This window comes from Mobula hypostoma, unplaced genomic scaffold (genome assembly GCF_963921235.1).
Source record: "Mobula hypostoma unplaced genomic scaffold, sMobHyp1.1 scaffold_42, whole genome shotgun sequence".
Taxonomy (NCBI): Eukaryota; Metazoa; Chordata; class Chondrichthyes; order Myliobatiformes; family Myliobatidae; genus Mobula; species Mobula hypostoma.
In genome coordinates, this window is record NW_026948219.1 from 583,515 (window position 1) to 606,060 (window position 22,546).

At 52.2% G+C, this 22,546-nt stretch overlaps 1 protein-coding gene across 1 annotated transcript in view; it reads right to left on the minus strand.

The window, feature by feature from the left end:
- Positions 1–5,651: 5,651 nt before the first annotated feature.
- LOC134341976 (NACHT, LRR and PYD domains-containing protein 3-like) overlaps positions 5,652–22,546 on the minus strand; it is a 30,366-nt gene continuing 13,471 nt past the window's right edge. Inside the window, exons 2-11 of the mRNA XM_063039923.1 lie at positions 19,873–19,967; positions 18,824–18,990; positions 17,748–17,919; positions 17,599–17,649; positions 8,131–9,868; positions 7,452–7,538; positions 7,140–7,310; positions 6,814–6,984; positions 6,491–6,658; positions 5,652–6,326 (exon numbers count right to left, since the gene is read on the minus strand). Coding sequence (XP_062895993.1) covers positions 6,239–6,326; positions 6,491–6,658; positions 6,814–6,984; positions 7,140–7,310; positions 7,452–7,538; positions 8,131–9,868; positions 17,599–17,649; positions 17,748–17,919; positions 18,824–18,990; positions 19,873–19,933 — 2,874 coding nt within the window. The 5' untranslated portion in view covers positions 19,934–19,967 and the 3' untranslated portion in view covers positions 5,652–6,238. The remainder of the gene's footprint in view (positions 6,327–6,490; positions 6,659–6,813; positions 6,985–7,139; positions 7,311–7,451; positions 7,539–8,130; positions 9,869–17,598; positions 17,650–17,747; positions 17,920–18,823; positions 18,991–19,872; positions 19,968–22,546) is intronic.

Below are 22,546 nucleotides of genomic sequence, written 5' to 3' on the forward strand. Positions count from 1 at the left end.
AGCCCCTCTCCCTCTCTATTTTCTTTCTTCCCCTCCCTAGCTGTCCCTTCTCCCATCCCACCTCTCTCGCTCCCCCCTCTCTATCTCTGTCCTTCCTTTCCAACTGCTCTCCCCCTCTCTCTTCCTCTCTCTCCCGCTCCTCTCTTTCCACACCTCTCTCTGCTTCCACGTTCTCTCTCTCACTCGCCCCTCTACATTCCCACTGTCCCTCTGCCGTCCTCTCAGTCTGTGTCTCCTTGCTCTGTCTCCCTCTACTTCTCCCTTTCCACATTCTCCCTCTCTCTCGCTCTGTCTCCCCTTCTCCTTTTCCGCCCCTCCCTCTCTCCCTCTCCCTCTCTCTCCCTCCCCTCCCTCCCCTCTCTCTCCCTCTCCCGCTCCCCTCTCACCTTCCCCCCCTCCCTCCACCGTCTCCCGCTCCCCTCTCTCCCTCCCACTCTCTCTCCCACTCTTCCCCTCTCCCCCCTCACCCCTCTCATCCCATCCCCCTCTCGCCTCCTCCTCTCTCGCTCCTCCCTCTCATCCCATCCCCCTCCCTCCCCTCACTCATCCCATCCGCCTCTCTCCCTCTCCTCTCCCCGCTCTCCCTCCCCTATCTCCCTCCCCCTCCCCTCCCCCCTCTCCCTCCCCCTCTCCCCACTCTTCCCCTCTCCCTCCTCCTCTCTCACCCCTCTCATCCCATCCCCCTCTCCCCTATTCCCCTCCCTCCCCTCTCTCATCCCATCCCCCTCTCATCCCATCCCCCTCTCTCCCTCCCCTCTCATCCCATCCCCCTCTCTCCCTCCCCTATCTCCCCGCTCTCTCTCCCTCCCCTATCTACTTCCCCCCTCCTCTCCCCCTCTCCCCCCTCACTCCCTCTCCCTCTCCCCTCCCCCTCTCTTTCCCCTTTCATCCCATCCCCCCCTCGCTCCCTCCCTCCCCTCTCTCATCCCATCCCCCTCTCTCCCTCCCCCTCTCTCCCCCTCTCATCCCCCCTCTCTCCCTCCCCTCTCTCATCCCATTCCCCTCTCATCCCATCCCCCCTCCCTCCCCTCTCTTATCCCTCCACCTCTTTCTCCCCCCTCTCTGGCTTTATCCCTCTCTGTCCCTCCTCCCTTCATTCACACTCTCTCACCCCTCTCCATTTTCATCTTTCTCCCGCTCTCCATTCCAATTTCTCTATATCTCTCTCTCTCCCACCTTGTTCCTATCCGCTCCTCCTTTCGACTTCCTGCCTTCCTCTCGCCGCCCTCCTCCTTTCCAGTCTCTCTCTCTCCGTCCATCGCCCCCCCGTCCGTTATCTCTCTCTCCCATCACTGTCCCTCCCCACCCCGCGTCCCTCTGTCTGTTCTCAGTCTATCTCTCTCTCTGTCCCCCCCTCTCTCTCTCTCTCTCTCTCTCTCTCACTCTCTCTCACAGACACTTTCTCTCTCTCTCTCTCTCTCTCTCTCACAGACACACTCTCTCTCTCTCTCTCACTCTCTCTCACAGACACACACTCTCTCTCTCACTCTCTCTCACTCACTCTCTCTCTCTCTCTCTCTCTCTCTCTCACAGACACACACACTCTCTCTCTCTCTCTCTCTCTCTCTCTCTCTCTCTCACTCTCACTCTCTCTCACTCTCTCTCTCTGCGACAGACCATCGCCTGCCTGGTGGCGAATGTGATCTGCGCTCTCGCCTGCACTCCCGCCGTCATCCTGTACTCGCTGAACGTCCGGGTCTTCCCCTGCATCGGGTACTGCTACACCGGGTGCCGGATGGTGAGTGTTCCGCACCCCGACACCCAACACACTGGCGAACCAGCCCTCAGCCCCCGCGTCAACCCCCGGAGATCCCCACTCGGCCTTCCCCATCTCCCGCGACGCATTCCTCCCTCCCGGTAGCGCTCCCTCCCTCCACGCCAAGCTCCCTCAGAACCCTCCCTCCCCTCGGTTGTAGCGTCCCCTCCCCCGGCAGCTCCTTCCACAGACGGGCCACCCTCTGGGTGAAACAGTTTCCCCTCGGGGTCCCCTATTAAATCTCTAAAACCTGCGCCCTCTGGTTCTCGATTCCCCGACCCTGGGGGAAACAGTCTGTGCTCATTCACCATGTCTGTGTCCCTGGTGGTTTTACACACCCCTGTCAGGTCATCCCGACCCTCCCGGGAATAAATTCCCAACCCGCCCGACCTCTCTCCCTAACTCAGTCCCTCCAGTCCCGGCGACATCCCCGTAAATCCCCGGGATCTCCGGTCTCCTGTTCCCGGTGTCCGGTCCGACGATGGCGGGGATGCCGAACGCCGCCTTCACCGCCCCGTCTCCCCGTCACCCCACTTTCAGGAAACCGTCACCCGAAACCTGGTGTGTTCCGTGGAGAGAAAGCTACATTCCTGAGACAGGAGTTAACAGAGATTTCTCTCCACTCCCCGCGACACTTGTAAACACATCTCCCTCTCCCACTCTCCCCCTCTCTCCCCACCCAACGTGCTCCTTCCCTCTCCCCCGACTTTACCCCCATACCCAAACAACTCCCCCCTCCTCCTTCTTACCAGCCATCTCTCCCTCTTCACTACCCCCTCACTATCCTCTGTCTGTCACCCCTCTCTTCCCCTCCCTCGGAACTACCCCCTCTTCTCTCTCACACTCTCGACTCTCCCACACTCTATCTCTCCTCTCTGCTCACCTTTGTCTTTCACCCCCCTTTCCCCCTCTCCGTCTCTCACCCCCTCACTCCCCTCTCCCTCGTTCACCTCTCTCTGTCCCTCATCCCCCTCCGTCTCTCCCCCCTCTGTTCTCCACCTTTCTCTCCCTCCCTGTCCGATCTCTCTCATCTCCTGCCTCTCACATTTCCCTCCCCCCTCTCTCTACCCTGTCTCTCACTAATCTCTCTCCCTCTCTCTCCCCTGTCTGACTCTCCCTCTATCAACTATTCTCTTCCCCCTCTCCTCTTTCTCCCCATCTCTCTCCCACCCATCTCCTCTCTTCCTCACCTAACGCTCCCCAGTCTCTTCCTCTCCGTCTGGGTCTCCCACCTCCGCCTACCCTACACTCCCGCTCCCATCCCTACCCTCCTCCCCCTCTTCTGTCTCTCTCTTCCCCGGCCCGAGCCCCTCTCCCTCTCTCTCTCTCACCCCCGTCTCCCTCTCTCCCTCTGGCAGAGGTTTGTGAGCGGGGTGACGGTGATTTTGCTGGTGAACTGTCTGGTCTCCCTGGTGATGTCCGTCCTCACGGCCATCGTCAACTGCGGGAACATCCAGTGCTGAGCCGCGCGGCCTCCGGTGGTGAGTGGGATCTTCCTGTGCACCGGGGGGTGGGCGGCGGGGGATGGGACGTGGGTGGGAGAGATTGGGGGAGATGGAAAGAGGGTGGGGAGAGACGGGAGGGAGCAAGAGAGAGAGATGGGGGCGGAAAGGGAATGAAAGGGGTGGGGAGAGGGGGATAGGGAGAGGGAGAGAGAGATGGGGGAAGAGACGGAGAGACAGAGGGGGTGGAGAGAGGGGACGGAGGGAGAGAGAGGCTGAGGGAGTGGGTAGTGGATCCCGTCTCTCCTCACCTTCTCTTTCTCCCCTCCCCTCCTCAATCTGATCCCTCCCTCTCCCCCACCCACAGAGGATGGTTGTGATCCACGCTAACCAGCCCGCACCGCCGGACCTCGCCTCCATCTTCTCCAGCAAACCGGCCCCCACCCCGGCCTCTGACGGGCCCCAGTGACGTCACGTTCCCCGCTCCACGGGACAGCCCGAAGGATTCGGGCCGAGCGGTCTGAGAGAAAAATCAAGGCGGGATTTTGGAGACGGAGTTGGGGGGGCGGGGGTTGGTGGGTAACATTCCCGTGGTCACATTCCTCCCCGTGGGTACCCCCCAGTTCCAGCTCCCTTGTTACGAGTCGCCCTCTCCCATCCTCGGCATCCGGTCACTCCTGAAACACTCTGCTCTCTGTCCCCTCTATCACCGCCATCTCACCCTGGCTGGCGGCCATTCTGTGATGGTTATCATTGACAACCGCTCTCCCAGCATCGGAGAAATAGTCACACCCTTCTCCTCACCTCCCACTCACTTCCCTCCCTGTTTATTCAATCTCAACTCCTCATTCCTCCTCTCCTTCCCCCCGGTCCCCCGCCCCCAGCTCTCCAAACTCTCTATTTAACCATCTGCAGACAGACACTCAGTGACCGGGTGTGACCCTCCCTCCCGCTTCCTCCACCACTCAGTGAGTCACTCCCTCACCCTCACCATCCTGTCACCCTCCTTCCCACCCCATCACTCCCCCTCCCTCCACACTCAGTGAGTCACTCCCTCACCCTCACCATCCTGTCACCCTCCTTCCCACCCCATCACTCACAACCCCCTCCCTCCACACTCAGTGAGTCACTCCCTCACCCTCACCATCCTGTCACCCTCCTTCCCACCCCATCACTCCCCCTCCCTCCACACTCAGTGAGTCACTCCCTCACCCTCACCATCCTGTCACCCTCCTTCCCATCCCATCACTCCCCCTCCCTCCCCACTCAGTGAGTCACTCCCTCACCCTCACCATCCTGTCACCCTCCTTCCCATCCCATCTCTCGCAAACCCCTCCCCTCCCTCCACCACTCAGTGAGTCACTCCCTCACCCTCAACATCCTGTCACCCTCCTTCCCACCCCATCACTCCCCCTCCCTCCACTCAGTGAGTCACTCCCTCACCCTCACCATCCTGTCACCCTCCTTCCCATCCCATCACTCCCCCTCCCACCACACACAGTGAGTCACTCCCTCACCCTCACTATCCTGTCACCCTCCTTCCCATCCCATCTCTCGCAAACCCCTCCCCTCCCTCCACCACTCAGTGAGTCACTCCCTCACCCTCACCATCCTGTCACCCTCCTTCCCATCCCATCTCTCGCAAACCCCTTCCCTCGCTTTCCTCTCCCCGCCACCTCGATGTTGTTCAACTTACGCTGGATGGCTGTCATTTTGCGAATCCAATTTTCGCCTCGCCTCATCGCCCTCTCTCTCTGTTACCAGTGAGTCTCTCCACTACTCACCCCGTCACTCCTGACACCCTCCCCTCTCTGTCCCCTTGTCCTTTCTCCCGCCATCCAACACGTCCTGGGTGGTGAACATTTTCCGATGGGAAATTTCGCTCCCTTCCCTCTCTCGTTGACTGAGTCTCTCCCCTCTCCGTCCGTTCAGACACTCAACTCTCCGTCCCATCAGCCCTGATCACGTCGCGACCCCTCGCTCCCCCATCCCCCATCCGCACCCCACTTCTTGCCGTCCCTCTTATTTGCGAAGGATTGAAACCACTCACCCTTCCTCCACACTCCCCATCCTGTTCTTGCCCACCCTGTCCTATCAGACCCCTCTCTCCTAGTCCTGCAACTTCCCCTCCCTTCCCGTCCCATCAGATCCCCTTCCAGCTCATCCCATCACTTTCCCTCCTTCCTGGTCCCATCACGCCCGCTCCCTTCCTGTCGTTTCACTCCTCCTCACCCCGACTCTATCTGATCCACGTCACCACCAGTTTGTGACAGGAACTTTCGCCTCCCCTTTTCATCCCCTATTGACTTCGCCACGGTCACCGTCTCATCAGTCCACTCCTCATCCCGTCACTCCTCTTCCTCCCAAATCCCTCACCCCTCCTCCCCAAAACCCACGTGTATATGTGTATGTGTGAATATCTGAGATATATACATTAGTTTATTCAATGACAAAATTATTAGAATTAAAACATACATGTAATACCCAAGACTATATAAATCACAAATTAAACTACTGTCATTACAATCAATAAGACACTCGATCCCGGGATTGTATCCACGGGCCCCGCATGTTCCTTCGCCATAGATTCTGTGAGCGACAGTGGCCATTGTAAGTCAGTGTCTCACTCCATCCCCGGCGGCCACATTAACCAAGGAACACACACAAAAGCTGCCCGTGAACGCAGCAGGCCAGCCAGCATTACGTACTCCCGGGATAATCCCACCCCGGGACACCGGTGTCCCAGACTGAGCCCCGGCCCCCGGGCTCTTCCTGTCTGTGTCATTCCCCGGGGTCTCGAACCCGCATATCCGGCGGAAGCAGCGCCGCTGGACAGGAGACGGAAATACGTCACTACGGGCGCACAAAGATCGACGCAAAGCGCGAGGACGGAACCAGCTCCGTTAGAACGGTTGGGAATTAAACCTGGCGCGCGGACATTAAAGGTAAGGGGAAGGTGGGGGAGGGGTTAAAGGGGAGGGCGAGGAATCGGCCAAAACGTCCCCATCCCGCGGGCGGGGATGTTCACACATTCAGATGTTCACATGGACACTCTCAGTCCGGGTCTGGGTTCCTCCAGAGATCTCAGTTCCTTCTTCCCGGTCTCACTGAACTGATTCATCCACAGCCTGAAACAGATGGGAGAATAAAGATGAAATAAACAGATTACACAACAGTGTCAGTAACAGGGGACTGGGGTTAATGTTTCAACAACACTCACAGACAAATATCACCAGAAAACCCGCGGATCCGCTGATATTTTATCACATTGAACATTAACACAAACACTCACACGATCCACTCCAGACTCGGGAGGGTCAGTATGAGGCGGCGGAGAGCGGGGACAGATCGGTCTGTCAGCGAGTTTAATCCCAGGTTCAACTCCGTCAGTGATGGGTTTGTACTGAGAGCGGAGACGAGATCCTCGGCACCAGAATCTGTGAGACCGACATCGTACAGCCTGGAGATGAGAGAGAGTGAGGGTGAAGGACACAGAGAGACAGGAGACGGTACAAATCCCCAGTGTTTATCAGTAACACAATTACTGATCACATTAATGTTCAGTGTCGGACACCCAGTGACTGTAAACACAATCTCCCACAGTCTGGTACTTACCACAGTCTCTGTATTTTACACTCCAGGATCCTCAGAGCCGCAGACACCAGTTTCACTCCTGAATCTCCCAGTTTATTACCATTCAGGTACAGCTCCGTCAGTGATCGGTTTGTACTGAGAGTGGAGACGAGATCCTCGGCACCAGAATCTGTGAGACCGACCTCACACAGCCTGGAGATGAGAGAGAGTGAGGGTGAAGGACACAGAGAGACAGGAGACGGTACAAATCTCCAGTGTTTATCAGTAACACAATTACTGATCACATTAATGTTCAGTGTCAGACACCCAGTGACTGTAAACACAATCTCCCACAGTCTGGTACTTACCCCAGTTTCTGTATTTTACACTCCGGGTTCCTCAGAGCCGCAGACACCAGTTTCACTCCTGAATCTCCCAGTTCATTACCATTCAGGTACAGCTCCGTCAGTGATCGGTTTGTACTGAGAGCGGAGACGAGATCCTCGGCACCAGAATCTGTGAGACCGACATTCTGCAGCCTGGAGATGAGAGAGAGTGAGGGTAAAGGACACAGAGAGACAGGAGATGGTACAAATCCCCAGTGTTTATCAGTAACACAATTACTGATCACATTAATGTCCAGTGACTGTAAACACAATCTCCCACAGTCTGGTACTTACCGCAGTTTCTGTATTTTACACTCCGGGTTCCTCAGAGCCGCAGACACCAGTTTCACTCCTGAATCTCCCAGTTCATTCCGCCCAAGGCTAAACACAAACAGACAAATTGATGAACAAAGTGATTCAAACCGAGGGTCTGAGGGAATTTCTCTCACTCTGATATTTCAGGAAACATTAAACCCTTCAGTAAATCACTGATTGGAGTTCCCATCACTGTCAATGTCCCTCACTGCCCAGCTCCAGGGTATTCACTGAATGTCAGTAATTTAGTCTGTCAGTGTGACCCTGTAAACTCCACATATTCTGTCTCATTCCCCGATGGTTAAAAACGTGTTCCTGATGTGAGAGGGTCGGAAGGGGCAGGGATAAGAGAGATCCCACAGGAGAAGGGTAACGGGTAAGAGAAATCCGACAGGACGAAGGGGGGGTCGGGAGGGGCAGGGATGAAGGGGAGAAACTCCCACAGTCAGGAAGATCTGAGAATGGGGAAATATCGATGGGAGATGATGGAAGAAAAAGGAGGAAGGGGATGGGGAAGAGAGATCCCACAGGAGGAAGGGGGATGGCATTTGTTACAATTCTTCACAATTTGATTTACTAGTTTTACCCAAATCCCTTTACATTGAAACAACACAATGGGACAGTTTCACAGTTCAGAGTGAGAGATAAATCACCTTACCTCAACTCCTGGCACTTGTGCAGCCCGGGTCCCAGCCGCTGGATTCCTTCACACTGAATGTGGCAGCTCTCCAGGTCGAGGTGTTTTATTGTATCACAGAGTCCGATGACATGAGACAGGACCGCGCAGTCAATCGGGGTCAGTGTCATTCCACTGAATGAAAGTGTTTCCACAGATCCCAGTGCGGCCCGAGCCAGTCCACGATTCTGAGACTCAAACAGGTAGTGCAATGTGTTCAGGAGGCTCCTTTTACCAGCTTCACTCCTCGTGTTTCCAATCTGGCGTTTAACCTCCTCCTTCACCCAGTCAATCACCCGGCAGGTTGTTTGATGAGGAAATGGACCCAGAAACTCCTCCAGGCCCCGAGATGTCATTGGGTTGGAGAGACCAGCAACGAAACGGAGAAATACCTCAAATCGCCCATCTGTCGTGCTGTGGGCCTCAGTGAGGAATTTCAAGATATCCCCGGGATGTGGATTCAGGAATTGTGCGACTGCAGCTACAAACTCTTGAATGGTGAGGTGTGGGAATGTGTACACCACGCTCCGGGCAGAATCCTCTCTCTCCAAAAGCTCCATCAGGAATCCGGACAGGAACTGGGAAGGCTGCAGATTGTAGTTGATCAAATCTCCATCTGTAAACACAATCTTCTTATCGTACACTCCTCTGAAGGCCATCTGACCAACCCTGAGTAACACCTCACGGGGTTTCTCAATCTCACGGCCGTGGTTTTTCAGGATGTTGTAAATATAGTAGGAGTACAGTTGGGTGATGGTCTTGGGAACTCGCTGTGGGTCCCTGAATCTTTGTGTGAAGAAGGGGCCCAGTGCCAGAGTGAGGATCCAGCAGTAGGAGGGGTTGTAGCTCATGGTGTACAGGATCTCGTTCTCCTTCACATGCTTGAACACAGCTTCCGCCACCGTCTGATCTTCAAAATGTCTGATGAAATATTCCTTCCGTTCCTCACCAACAAATCCGAGGATTTCAGCCCAGAGACTGATCTCCGCCTTTTCCAATAAACCTAACGCAGTGGGACGTGTGGTCACCAGTACTGAACACCCTGGGAGCAGCTTGCCCTGAATTAAACTGTACACAATGACAGACACTTCACACCACCACTCGGGATCTGGGCACTGGTGCTTGGGTTCTGTATCTCTCCGACTGTCAGCAAAATCGATTCTGTGTTTGAATTCATCCAAACCATCGAATATAAACAGCAATCCCTCTGGGTTCTTCCAGACCTCTCTCAGGATATTCCCAAAGTAAGGATATTGATCCAGAATCAGTTCCCTCAGGTTTATTCTGCAGTTAATGGAGTTTAAATCCCGGAATTTGAAACTGAAGACAAACTGGAATTGTTGGTATATTTTCCCCGTGGCCCAGTCATAAACAATCTTTTGTACCAGTGTTGTTTTCCCGATCCCCGGGACTCCGGCCACTGCTGCTGAACTCCCAGATTTGGATTTACTCCGGGAAAAGCTGCTCTGGAACAACCGATCTGTCCGGAGTTTCTCCAGCTCTCCGCGGAGATGTTTCACTCTCCACTCCTCGTGGTCTCTGCCTCTTGCCAGCAGCTCATGTTCCACCAGTCTCCGATCTCGAACAGTAGAAATGACCGTGAGCTCAGCGTATCGATCAACCAGCTGGAAAACCTTCACCCTCTCCCTCATCAGGATCGTGTTCACTCTCAGCGTTTCAGTTTGTACCCGCAGAGTCTCCTTGTGTTTCTGTTGAACATCTTCCATGGGAACAGACAGTGGACAAACTGTTAGATGCCTCAACTCAGAACTCAGCATTTAAGCACACAAGCGTTAGCTCAAAGCTCTTGCATTAATTGGATTCATCAATGGATGCTCGAACAGTAAATTTGATAAACAGACCCCTAACTGGACAGAGAGGCCTGGTCCAGATAAACACCAGATCATCACATTTCACAATTAACTGTGCTGTGAAGGTGAGTATTTCCCTGGTAGTTTACTGACCCCCGACTGTCCCGTACTGGACAAACTCCCACTACTGTCACAGCTGTCATTTTCTTCCTGTGGAAGAAACTTTTAGTCCCCAGTGTTGATGTGGCATCTGGAGATGGAGAAAAGGATAGTGGGCATTCTGTGAAAGGAACAGGTCAGGAAATCACAGTTCCCCCTCCCCTCTCATCGTCACCCTGTTGGGGGTGTGTGGGCTCTCACAGTGTGTCAGGACCCTGTCAGGGGTGTGTGGGGTCTCACAGTGTGTCAGAACCCTGTCAGGGGTGTGTGGGGTCTCAGTGTGTCAGGATCCTGCAGGTGTGTGTGGAGTCTCACAATGTGTCACAACACTGTCAGGAGTGTGTGGGGTCTCACAGTGTGTCAGGACCCTCTCAGGGGTGTGTGGGGTCTCACAGTGTGTCAGGATCCTGCAGGTGTGTGTGAAGTCTCACAATGTGTCACAACACTGTCAGGAGTGTGTGGGGTCTCACAGTGTGTCAGGACCCTCTCAGGGGTGTGTGGGGTCTCACAGTGTGTCAGGACCCTCTCAGGGGCGTGTAGGTTTTCACAGTGTGTCACAACCCTGTCAGGTGTGTGTGGGGTCTCACAATGTGTCACAACACTGTCAGGAGTGTGTGGGGTCTCACAGTGTGTCAGGACCCTCTCAGGGGCGTGTAGGTTTTCACAGTGTGTCACAACCCTGTCAGGTGTATGTGGGGTCTCACAATGTGTCACAACACTGTCAGGAGTGTGTGGGGACTCACAGTGTGTCAGGACCCTCTCAGGGGCTTGTGGGTTTTCACAGTCTGTCAGGACCCTCTCAGGGGTGTGTGGGGATCTCACAGTGTGTCCGGACCCTGTCAGGGGAGTGTGGGGTCTCGCAGTGTGTCAGGACCCCGTTGGGGGTGTGTGCGGTCTCACAGTGTATCAGGACCCTGTCCGGTGTGTGTGGGGTCTCACAGTTTGTCTGGATCCTGTTAGTCGTGTGTGGAGTCACACAGTGTGTCAAGACCGTGTCAGTAGTTTGTGGGGTCTCACAGTGGGTCAGGGTCTCACAGTATGCCAGGATGCTACCTATGTTCTGTGGGGTCTGACAGTATGTCACGACCCTGTCAGGGTTGTGTGGGGTCTCACAATGTGTCAGGACCCTATCCGGTGAGTGTGGGGGTGTTAGAGTGTGTCCCTTTCATGTGTGTGTGGAGTCTCACCTTGTGTCAGGACCCTGTCAGGTGTTTGTTGTCTCACAGTGTGTCAGAACCCTGCCAGGGGGGTGTGGGGTCTGACAGTGTGTCAAGACCGTGTCAGTAGTTTGTGGGGTCTCACAGTGGGTCATGGTCTCACAGTATGCCAGGACGCTAACTATGTTCTGTGGGGTCTGACAGTGTGTCAGTACCCTGTCAGGTGTTTGTGGGATCTCACAGTGTGTCAGGACCCTGTCAGGTGTTTGTGGGGTCTCACAGTGTGTCAGGACCCTGTCAGGTGTTTGTGGGGTCTCACAGTGTGTCAGGACACTGTCAGGAATGTGTCGGGTTTCACAATGTGACAGGACCCCAAATGGGTTGTGTGGGGTCTCACAGTTTGTCAGGACCCTGTCAGGGATGTCTTTGGTCTCACAGTGTGTCAGGACTCTGTCAGGGGTGTGTAGGGTCTCAGAGTGCATCAGGGGTGTGTGGGTTCACACAGATTGTCAGCATCCTGCCAGGTGTGTGGGTCACACAATGTGTCAGAACCCTGTCAGGGGTGTGTGGGGTCTCAGTGTGTCAGGAACCTGCAGGTGTGTGTGGGGTCTCACAGTGTGTCACGACACTGTCAGGAGTGTGTGGGGTCTCAAAGTGTGTGAGGACCCTGTCAGCGGTGTGTGGCGTCTCACAGTGTGTCAGGAATCTGTCAGGGGTGTGTGGCGTCTCACAGCGTGTCAGGAACCTGTCAGTTGTGTGTGGGGTCTCACTGAGTGTCCGGACCCTGTCAGGGGTGTGTGGGGATCTCACAGTGTGTCAGGATCCTGTCAGGGGTGTGTGGGCATCTCACAGTGTGTCAAGACCCTGTCAGGGGTGTGTTGGGTCTCAAAGTGTGTCAGGACCCTGTTAGGGGTGTGTGGGATGTCACAGTGTGTCAGGACCCTGTCAGCGGCGTGTGTGGTCTCAGAGTGTGTGATTATCCTGTCAGGTGTGTGTGGGTTCTCACAGTGTGTCAGGATCCTGTCAGGGGTGAGTGGGGTCTCACAGTGTGTCAGGAACCTGTTAGAGGTGTGTGGGGTTCCACAGTGTGTCAGGAATCTCTCAGGGGTGTGTGGTGTATCACAGTTTGTCAAGACCCTGCCAGGGGTATGGGGGATCTCAGACTGTCTCAGGATTTTGCCAGGGGTGTATGGTGTCTGGCAATGTGTCAGGACCCTATCCGGTGCGTGTGGGGGTCTTAGAGTGTGTTCTCTCCCTCTCATATGTGTGTGGGGTCTCACAGTGTGTCAGGAACCTGTGAGGGGTGTGTGAGGTGTCACAGTGCCTCAGGACCCTGTCAGGTGTGTGTGTGGTCACGCAGTGTGTCAGGACCCTGTCAGGTGTCTGTGGGGTCTCACAGCATGTCAGGACACTGTCAGCGATGTGTCGGGTCTCACAATGTGTCAGGACCCCAACTGGGTTGTGTGGTGTCTCACAGATTGTCAGGACCCTGTCAGGGATGTCTTTGGTCTCACAGTGTATCAGGAACCTGTCAGGGGTGTGTGGGATCTCACACTGTGTCAGGACCCTGTCAGAGGTTTGTGGGGTCTCACAGTGGGTCAGTACCCTGTCACGGGTTTGTGGGGTCTCACAGTGTGTCAGGACCGTGTGTTAGGGATGTGATGTTGAGGCTCTATAAGGCGCTGGTGAGACCTCACTTGGAGTACTGTGGGCAGTTTTGGTCTTCTTATTTAAGAAAGGATGTGCTGACGTTGGAGAGGGTACAGAGAAGATTCACGAGAATGATTCGGGGAATGAGAGGGTTAACATATGAGGAACGTTTGTCCGCTCTTGGACTGTATTCCTTGGAGTTTAGAAGAATGAGGGGAAACCTCATAGAAACATTTCGAATGTTACAAGGCATGGACAGAGTGGATGTGGCAAAGTTGTTTCCCAAGATGGGGGAGTCTAGTACGAGAGGGCATGACTTCAGGATTGAAGGGCGCCCTTTCAGAACAGAAATGCGAAGAAATTTTTTTAGTCAGAGGGTGGTGAATCTATGGAATTTGTTGCCACGGGCAGCAGTGGAGGCCAAGTCACTGGGTGTATTTAAGGCAGAGATTGATAGGTATCTGAGTAGCCAGGGCATCAAAGATTATGGTGAGAAGGCTGGGCAGTGGGACTAAATAGGATAAAATGGATCAGCTCATGATAAAATGGCGGAGTAGACTCGATGGGCCGAATGGCCTACTTCTACTCCTTTGTCTTATGGTCTCATGCTCTTATGACCCTGCTAGGGGTATGTGGGGTCTCACACTGTGTCAGGATCTTGACAGGTGTTTGTGGGGTCTCACAGTGTGTCAGGACCCTGTCAGTTGTTTGTGGATTATCTCAGTATTTCAGTATCCCTCCATGGGTGTGTGGGGTCTCACACTGTGTCAGGACTCTGTCCGCGGTGTGTGGGGTCTGACAGTGTGTGAGGAACCTATCAGGGGTGTGTGGGGTCTCACAGTGTGTCAGGAGCCTGTCAGGGGTGTGCGGGGTCTCACAGCGTGTCAGGACCCTGTCAGGGGTGTGTGGGGTCTCACAGTGTGTCAGGACCCTGTCAGGGGAATGTGGGGTCTCGCAGTGTGTCAGGACCCCGTTGGGGGTGTGCGCGGTCTCACAGTGTGTCAGGACCCTGTCCGGTGTGTGTGGGGTCTCATAGTTTGTCTGGATCCTGTTAGTAGTGTGTGGAGTCACACAGTGTGTCAAGACCGTGTCAGTAGTTTGTGGGGTCTCACAGTGGGTCAGGGTCTCACAGTATGCCAGGATGCTAACTATGTTCTGTGGGGTCTGTCAGTGAGTCAGTATCCTGTCAGGTGTGTGTGGGGTCTCACAGTGTGTCAGGACCCTGTCCGGGTTTAGTGGGGATCTCACAAGTGTGTCTGGATTCTGAAAGGGGTGAGTTGGGTCTCAAAGTGTATCAAGACCCTGTCAGTAGTGTGTGGCATCTCACAGCTTGTCAGGACCCTGTCAGGGGTGTATGGGCTTTCACAGTGTGTCAGGACCTTGTCAGGCGTGTTTGGGGTCTCACATTGTGTCAGGATCCTATCAGTGATGAGTGGGGTTCTCATAGTGTGTCAGGAGTCTGTCAGGGGTGTGTTGGGTCTCAAAGTGTGTCAGGACCCTGTCAGTGGTGTGTGTGGTCTCAGAGTGTTTCAGGATCCTGTCAGGGGTGTGTTGGGTCTCGCTGAGTGTCAGGACCCTTTCAGTGGTGTGTAGGGTCTCACAGTGCGTCCGGGTGTGTGGGAGCTCACAGCTTGTTAGGACCATGTCAGAGGTGTGTTTATTCTCAAAGTGCGTCAGGACCTGTCAGGGATGTGTGGGGCTTCATGGTGTGTCAAGTCCTTGTCAGGGGTGTGTGGGGTTTCACAGTGTGTCAGGACCCTGTCAGGTGTGCGTGGTTATCTCACAGTGCAACAGGGCCATGGCAGGGATGTGTAGGGTCGCACAGTGCATCAGGGGTGTGTGGGATCGCACAGATTTTCAGGACTCTGTCAGGGGTTTGTGGGGTCTCACATTGTGTCAGGACCCTGTCAGGAGTGCGTGGGGTCTCACAGTGTGTAAGGAAACTGCCAGGATTGTTTGGGGTCTCACAGTATGTCAGGATCCTGTCAGGGGTATTTTGAGTCTCACAGGGTGTCAGGACCCTGCCAGGGGTGTGTGGGGTCTCACAGTGTGTCAGGATCCTGTCAGGAGTGCGTGGGGTCTCACTGTGTGTCAGGACCCTGTAAGGGGTGTGTAGGGTCTCACAGTTTGTCAGGGCCCTGTTAGGTATGTGTGGGGTTTTACAGTGTGCAGGACTCTGTCAGGGCTGTGTAAGGTCTCACGGTTTGTCAGGACCCTGTCAGGGGTGTGTGGGGTTTCACAGTGTGTCAGGAGCCTGTCAGGCGAGTTTGGGGTCTCACAGTGTGTCAGGGCCCTGTCAGGGGTGTGTGGGGATCTCACAGTGTGTCAGGACCCTGTCAGGGGTATTTTGAGTCTCACAGGGTGTCAGGACCCTGCCAGGGGTGTGTGGGGTCTCACAGTGTGTCAGGACCCTGTCAGGAGTGCGTGGGGTCTCACTGTGTGTCAGGACCCTGTAAGGGGTGTGTAGGGTCTCACAGTTTGTCAGGGCCCTGTTAGGTATGTGTGGGGTTTTACAGTGTGCAGGACTCTGTCAGGGCTGTGTAAGGTCTCACGGTTTGTCAGGACCCTGTCAGGGGTGTGTGGGGTTTCACAGTGTGTCAGGAGCCTGTCAGGCGAGTTTGGGGTCTCACAGTGTGTCAGGGCCCTGTCAGGGGTGTGTGGGGATCTCACAGTGTGTCAGGACCCTGTCTGGTGTGTGTGGGGATCTCACAGTGTGTCAGGATCCTTTCAGTGGTGTGTAGGGTCTCACAGTGTGTCAGGGTGTGTGGGAGCTTACAGTTTGTCAGTGCCACGTCAGGGGTGTTTTTAGTCTCAAAGTGCGTCAGGAATCTGCCAGGTGTGTGTGGGGTCTCACAGTGTGTCAGGACCCTGTCAGGGGTTTGTGGGGTCTCACAGTGTGTTAGGACCCTGCCAGTGGTGTGTTTGGGCTCACAGTGTGCAAGGAAACTGCCAGGATTGTTTGGGGTCTCACAGTGTGTCAGGATCCTGTCAGGTGTGTGTGGGGTCTCACACTGTGTCAGGATCCTGTCAGGTGTGTGTGGGGTCTTGCAGTGTGTCAGGACCCTGCCAGTGGTGTGTTTGGGCTCACAGTGTGCAAGGAAACTGCCAGGATTGTTTGGGGTCTCACAGTGTGTCAGGATCCTGTCAGGTGTGTGTGGGGTCTCACACTGTGTCAGGACCCTGTCAGGAGTGTGTGGTCTCCCCATTCAATGTATTCAGTGAAAGTAGGAAGAGCAGGAAAACATTGATTGTTGAAAAATATACTTTAGATAATGTTTCAGTTGTAGAAATAATGTTCTTCAATAATCAGGGAGAGAATCTGTTTCATCTTCAGAAATAGATGTGGGAATTTCATTGCCGTGACTGTTCCCTCCGCAAACAGCGTGAAGAACAGTGAAGAACAAGTTTGCAGGGAAATTGTAGAGAGTTTCTAAAGCCTTCGTGCAGGGAAAGGTGGGGTTTTCATTGTCTGAATGTGGACTGGAAAAGCATTAACACAGCTGACAGCAACGTGATTAGTTTGAAACCTTTCTCTGGTGCCATTTAAAAATTAACTTCTTTGGAACTTGTCCTTGGAAATGAGACAGGCTGCATGAGGGTTCCGTCCGAGATTCTTTATGTTTCTGTTCAAGGGCTTTGAGTAATCAGTTAAAACATGGGCTACTGTAAGATTGATAATTTTTACGATATCTGTCTTTCCTTCGCTCTCTCCACTGTTAAATGTGGCATTGTGTGATCCAACTCAGTCTGTGATGATGAAGCCTGACAATCTCTTGAGCCCATGCACTGCCCCGGGCTCCATATTTACAGACAGGATGTGATTATGGATGTAGTGAGTTTCTTATCCAGACGGTCACAATTTAATTAATTGCAATATTATTTATAGATATTTTCAGTGTTTTCCATCTTTCTTGCCGTGATCGCACAACCCTCGGTTTCTCTGTCCTAATTCCCATCTCTTACCCTTTCACAGTGTCCTTCACACGACACAGACACACATGAATTTCAGCTTCTGTGGACTGAGCTGAGGGTTTTGTCCCCCAATCTCACCCTCACTGACACTGTCTCCTGATGGAATTCCCAGGATTATTGAGTGGGAAATTAAACTGGATAACTGTAGCAGTGTTTGCACCAAGGGAGTGCAGATGTGAAGAGAGTGGGGTTCATTTGCAGCTTTGGTGTTGAACAGGGCGGTTTGGGTGTTACCTGATTTTCTCATTAAATTGTCATTGTAACTCTGTGTCGAGAATTTCAATGGACTCCCGGTTCTAAAAATGATGACCTGTAGGATCTGAGGGAGTTTAGAAAAGTGATTTAGGATGAGGGCTTTACAGGGGGTTGGGTTGTTGTAGGGAATGATTTCACCTTTTGGAGTAAGACATTTCCCATAGCTTCACTCCTCAGATTGCCCTCTTCTCCATTCTGACCCCGGTGGAGGGATCTGTCATTGCAGGACCCAGAAAGGTGTGATCCCTTTCAGCAAACTCACCAACTCTCTGCTTTGTTCCTCATAATGTCCTGTGAAAACTCTCCTCCAGCAAACATTTTTCCATGTGTCTCACTGTGCGCTGTGTCACAGTGGAACATTTACCTGATCAAATCCCCGTGGCTCAACAACGACATGACCCTACACAACATCAGCCAGTGATGGTAACAGCGGTTTCTTCACTTACCTTTCAGCTCTCTGGGAATCTCCGGGACGGGTCGCTGGACCGGAACACAACCTGTCCGGATTTAAACAATTTGATACATTTCAGTTCCTCAGATTCTAAGTATGTAATGTTTGAATCCAAAATTAAATTAATCTCTGATATTATCTCACCATGTTCCTGTATTTCTTTCAGTATTTTGTCCAACTTTGGGACACCAATCCGCATTTTGACAAAGGTTTCCCACATCACCCTCCGGGCGCGGGAGCCTTTCTCCATCACCAGGCTCAGGAGGAGTTTAGAACTGTCCACCCGCTCTCCCTTATCAGCGAGATCAGAGATTTTCTGTGAAGAGTAACAGTGAACATATTGGGGACTGACAGATTCACACAGAGAATGAGAAGTAAATGATGTGCTCTGTAACGGGATCACACTGAGCAGTCACCCGGATGGGTGCTGATCCTGTCTGGACATGGACTGTACATTCTGAGTGCAGAGCACAAGGAGGGACATTCACCGTGAACCTGGTCCACCAGTCAATGAGATCCTGGCTGGTCTGTGACCGCTTCATTGACGTGGCTCCAAATCCAAAAATACTTCCTCACTGGATTAGATGGTGTAAACAGAAATCAGAAAATAACAAAGTCCGAAAGGTTTTTATAACAGAGTGAACAGTCTCAGAGAAGTTGTAGAAAAGATGATGTGATTCATCTCCTCAATCCACCAGGGTCCAACATGACATCAGATTATCGGCTGACACCTGATTCCTTTCCTGTACCTTTTCCAAGTGGAGGTTTATTCAGTGGTTACACATTACAACATGGCAGTAATCCCCGATTCACACTGTTTGCTGCTACAGATTGTAACACAATCATCTCCACCCAGAACAGAACACACTCCAGCTCCTGTGGCACCCACTGATGATGTCCCGGTTCTCACTGACATCCTGTTGTCAGGCTGCACGATCTTCCCAAACCGAAACCTCCCATCATATTTCCATTTAATACTGTGAGCTCACACAACTGTTACCTGCTCAACTCACTCCGAACACTGAGCAGCCACCCACCAGTCCGCGGGGTCTACTCACCCCTTTCTATCACTGGTTCAGATTTACATGTTTGTGATTGTATGTACAGTATTTATTTCCCAGTTGTTCATTTATCTAATTTAATACCCGATGAGTCAGAGTTCCGACACCCATCAGTCCTGTGATGTGCGACAATTCAAACCCATTCTCCCTCCCACTCACCCGATGTTCCTCTCCGCTGAACTGATTCTCGGCCGTTAACGCCAGGCTCACTCCGTGCACCCCTCCTTCCATCGCCTGCTCCAGCCTGTCCCGGTAGAAATCCGTCAGCTGCAGCAGCTGGAAATCATTCCAGCCTGCCAGGAGCTCGGAGATCTCTGAGCTCGGACCTGAGAAGCACAATCGGGAAAATTAAAGACATTACCGATCCCATATTGGGCAGCAACTTCTCTCTGGAACCTAATGATCACCAAATACAGTACCCAAAAAAAATATTGTTGGTTGCGGGGGTGGGGGGAGGGGGGAGTGGAACGGGCTTGGGCCGGGGGGGGGGGGAGTGGTGGGGGAGAGGTTATTGTTTCATCCGTTGAAGGCTGGTCTTTCGTGTCCCCTGGAAGATACCTCCATGTTTGGAAAGGACTCTGCTTCTTGCTGAGGACATAGTAACCCATCGCCATCACTCTCCTGGTACTGCCCATCAATGCTGCTTGGCTATGGGTTACTATGTGCCTGACTGGTCAACCCCTTCCTCAGAAAATTTCTGGGATTTCTCACAAAATGCTGGGGGTACTCAGCAGGTCAGGCAGCAACTATGGAGGAGAATAAACAATCAACGTTTCTGGCCAAGGCCCTTCATCGGACTGGAAATGAAGTGGACAGGAATTCTAAATATTTCCACATTGCTTTCTATTCCCTGTGGTCCTGATTTGAACCGTTAATTGTTTATTCCACTGCGTGGATGCTGCCTGACCTGCTGAGTTCCGCCAATATTTTGTTTCTCTTTGTGCTGCTCGAAACTTTCAGCATCTGCAGAATTCCTGTGCTCTGGAACACCTCACTGTTTTAATGTGTATCTCAATCTTCTGGAGGAGCAGGAGCAGACGGTAATTGTACCCCTTCCACGTGTGACTGTGTTTTCCCCAGAGATGTTAACTCTCTGTCATCTCTTTACTCAGTCCCTTCACAAATATTTTGTGACTTGCCAATATTGAATTAAACTCAGACACGTAGTGAAGGCAATATTTATAAATTAAAATAATTTGCTAACATACCCGTGTCCTTTCCCAATGTTGACGTCACTGGAACTCCTCTACTGCTCGCTCCATTATCCATTTTGAGGACAGTTCTGGTCAGATTTTGCTGCTTTCTAACAAACAAAATTAACAGGATGCTCAGATATTATTTGTGGTGTAAATGAGAACACTTTTCTCTTTTTTTTAACTAAGTCACACTCTTCCAAACATCTTGGGCCTATCCACCGAAGAGTCGACATGGCCTGATCTACCCGCGTCCAGCTACCCACAGCCACACAATGCCCATTTCCACTCTCTCCATGGATTGTACAGTAGGCCAGGATTCTCCAGGGCAGGGTTCCCCAACCTTTTTTGCACTGCGGACCGGTTTAATATTGACAATATTCTTGCGGACCGGCCGACCCGGGGTGGTTGGGGGGCGGGGGGGGGGAGGTTGGCAACGGACAAGAGTAGCAGTCAAATATGTTGTGTTTACCCCGAGAAAGACTACAATTACCATGAAGCATTGCGCGGGCACCAGTGTGTATGCGTAATATGCGCGTGCCTGTACCTGCCGATTTTTTTTTCTCTGCAATTCGGTTTTGTCCATTCTGTTCAGTGGGGAGTGTTAATCACGACCGGAATGTCGGTGATAAGTGGCTGATACACTCAATTTTGCTTCTAAAAGTGTTTATCTAACAAATTTAATATTAAACACACAGCGCAAATTTCCCTCGCATGAATATAGTGATAAGTTAATTATCAGGGGAGCTGGAAGTAAGTATTGAACGAACTTCCAGTAGAAGTGGTACAGGCAGGTTCGATATTATCATTTAAAGAAACATTGGATAGGTAGATGGACAGGAAAAGAATGGAGGGTTATGGGCCGAGTGCTGGTCAGTGGGACTAGGTAAGAGTAACGTTCGGCACGGACTAGAAGGGCCGAGATGGCCTGTTTCCGTGCTGTAATTGTTATATGGTTATATAAGTCATTAGCATCATAACATTTTAAGTAACGTTTGGATATTAAACACACAGCACATATTTTCCCTGTATGAACATATAAAATCATTGCAACACACCAATATCGCTGAATCAGTGGGAGCCCTGGGCTTGTTTCCCTGCAACCAGGTGGTCCCATCGAGGGGTGATGGGACACAGCGATACTCGAAGCGGGTTCCTTATGTCCAGGCTATTACGCAATTTAGTTTTCGTTACATTCATCGCAGAGATATGTTGGAAATGGAAGCAACGTTTTCAGTGCTTTCGTGGCTATCTCAGGATATTTAGCCTTGACTTTGATCCAGAATGCTGGCAGAGATGTTATGTCAAACATACTTTGCAGCCCGTCATCATTTGCAAGCTGGAGGATTTGATCTCCTTCCACCGCTGACATGGATGACGCGCGGGTCATGACCTCGCGTGCGTTCAAGCTCAACAGTGCCTGACAGGGAATGAGGAAAGGTGCAGCTGACTCCTATCGCCAAATCATATCGTTTCCTCGCGGCCCGGTAGTTGGGGACCTCTGCTCCAGGGTATCTATTCGATATATTGCAGGCAAATCCCTGTTAGGAACCAATCCTGTGTCTTGGACCGGGAGTGATGTGTCATCGGAATGGATAGGCAGATTGAGCAGACAGCGCCCACTGCTTTGGTCCTCCTGCCACTGGTGGCGCTATGGTGAGCAAAGGACAAGTGTTACAGCAGCCTGGGTTGAAACGTTTCTGCTGACCAATGGGACATCTATTCCTCTCGTCACTGAATTACAGGTATACAGATTTCTCAGTCAAACCTGATGTTCACCTTCTCATTTCAGTTTAACATCGCCTGGCATTGACGCTTCTGACCATATATGGTTTGAGTCTATATAGAAATCCTCTGACATCCTGAACAATGCAAAATCACCCACAACTTCGCGACATTTTGTCCTGATGCACTATAGTTTCTCCAGCAGGACTTTATACCATAATTAACGCCTAAACTCTGGTCAAGATTTTTATGAGCATTCCGATGGCTATCATCAGAGTTACATGACACTTGTTAAACACAATGTAGACCCGCCATACATCCAAAAGAGCAAGCTGACAAAAACGTATTTAAAATAAAGAAACAAAATGCTGGAATTATTTAACAAAGCAGACAGTCTGTTAATATTCCAGGTGGAAAACCCTGTATCAGAGCTGAGCCTGTGTGTAGAAGCCATGTATCTGTTCTCTATCTGCATTGTATTCTGCGTTGTGAATTTATGATGCTTTTTATGGTAACTTGTCGCATCAGTGGGGACGTGGTAAACGCGAAGGGATCAGTTACAAATCTCTGCTTTGTTCGGCGCAGTATTCAGCCGGGTATCATCGGCTCGTTTACGCTGAGGTTACATTTGTGTACTTGTACGCGTCTTTGCTTCAAGATTGTACGTTTGCTGATTGCTAATGCAGGATCGAGTACATACCTTTGACTTTTGAAACAACCTTTACTGGAGCCGAGGGCGCGTCATACAAGTATATCAAGTCCGTGGGGGTCGCCAGCAATGGCAACTGGGTTTGGTTAGAATTGTCCGCTACAGATGTTCCTCAGTTTTCTAATCATTTTAAATATCATCTGTTTATATGACACATTTCCTTTATATAGTTCTTTATTTTAACAGCGAAAAAGTTATCAAATTGGATGCCCTTCTCCTTGGATTTGCACGCACAAAATCGCGGCAGTTCTGCGG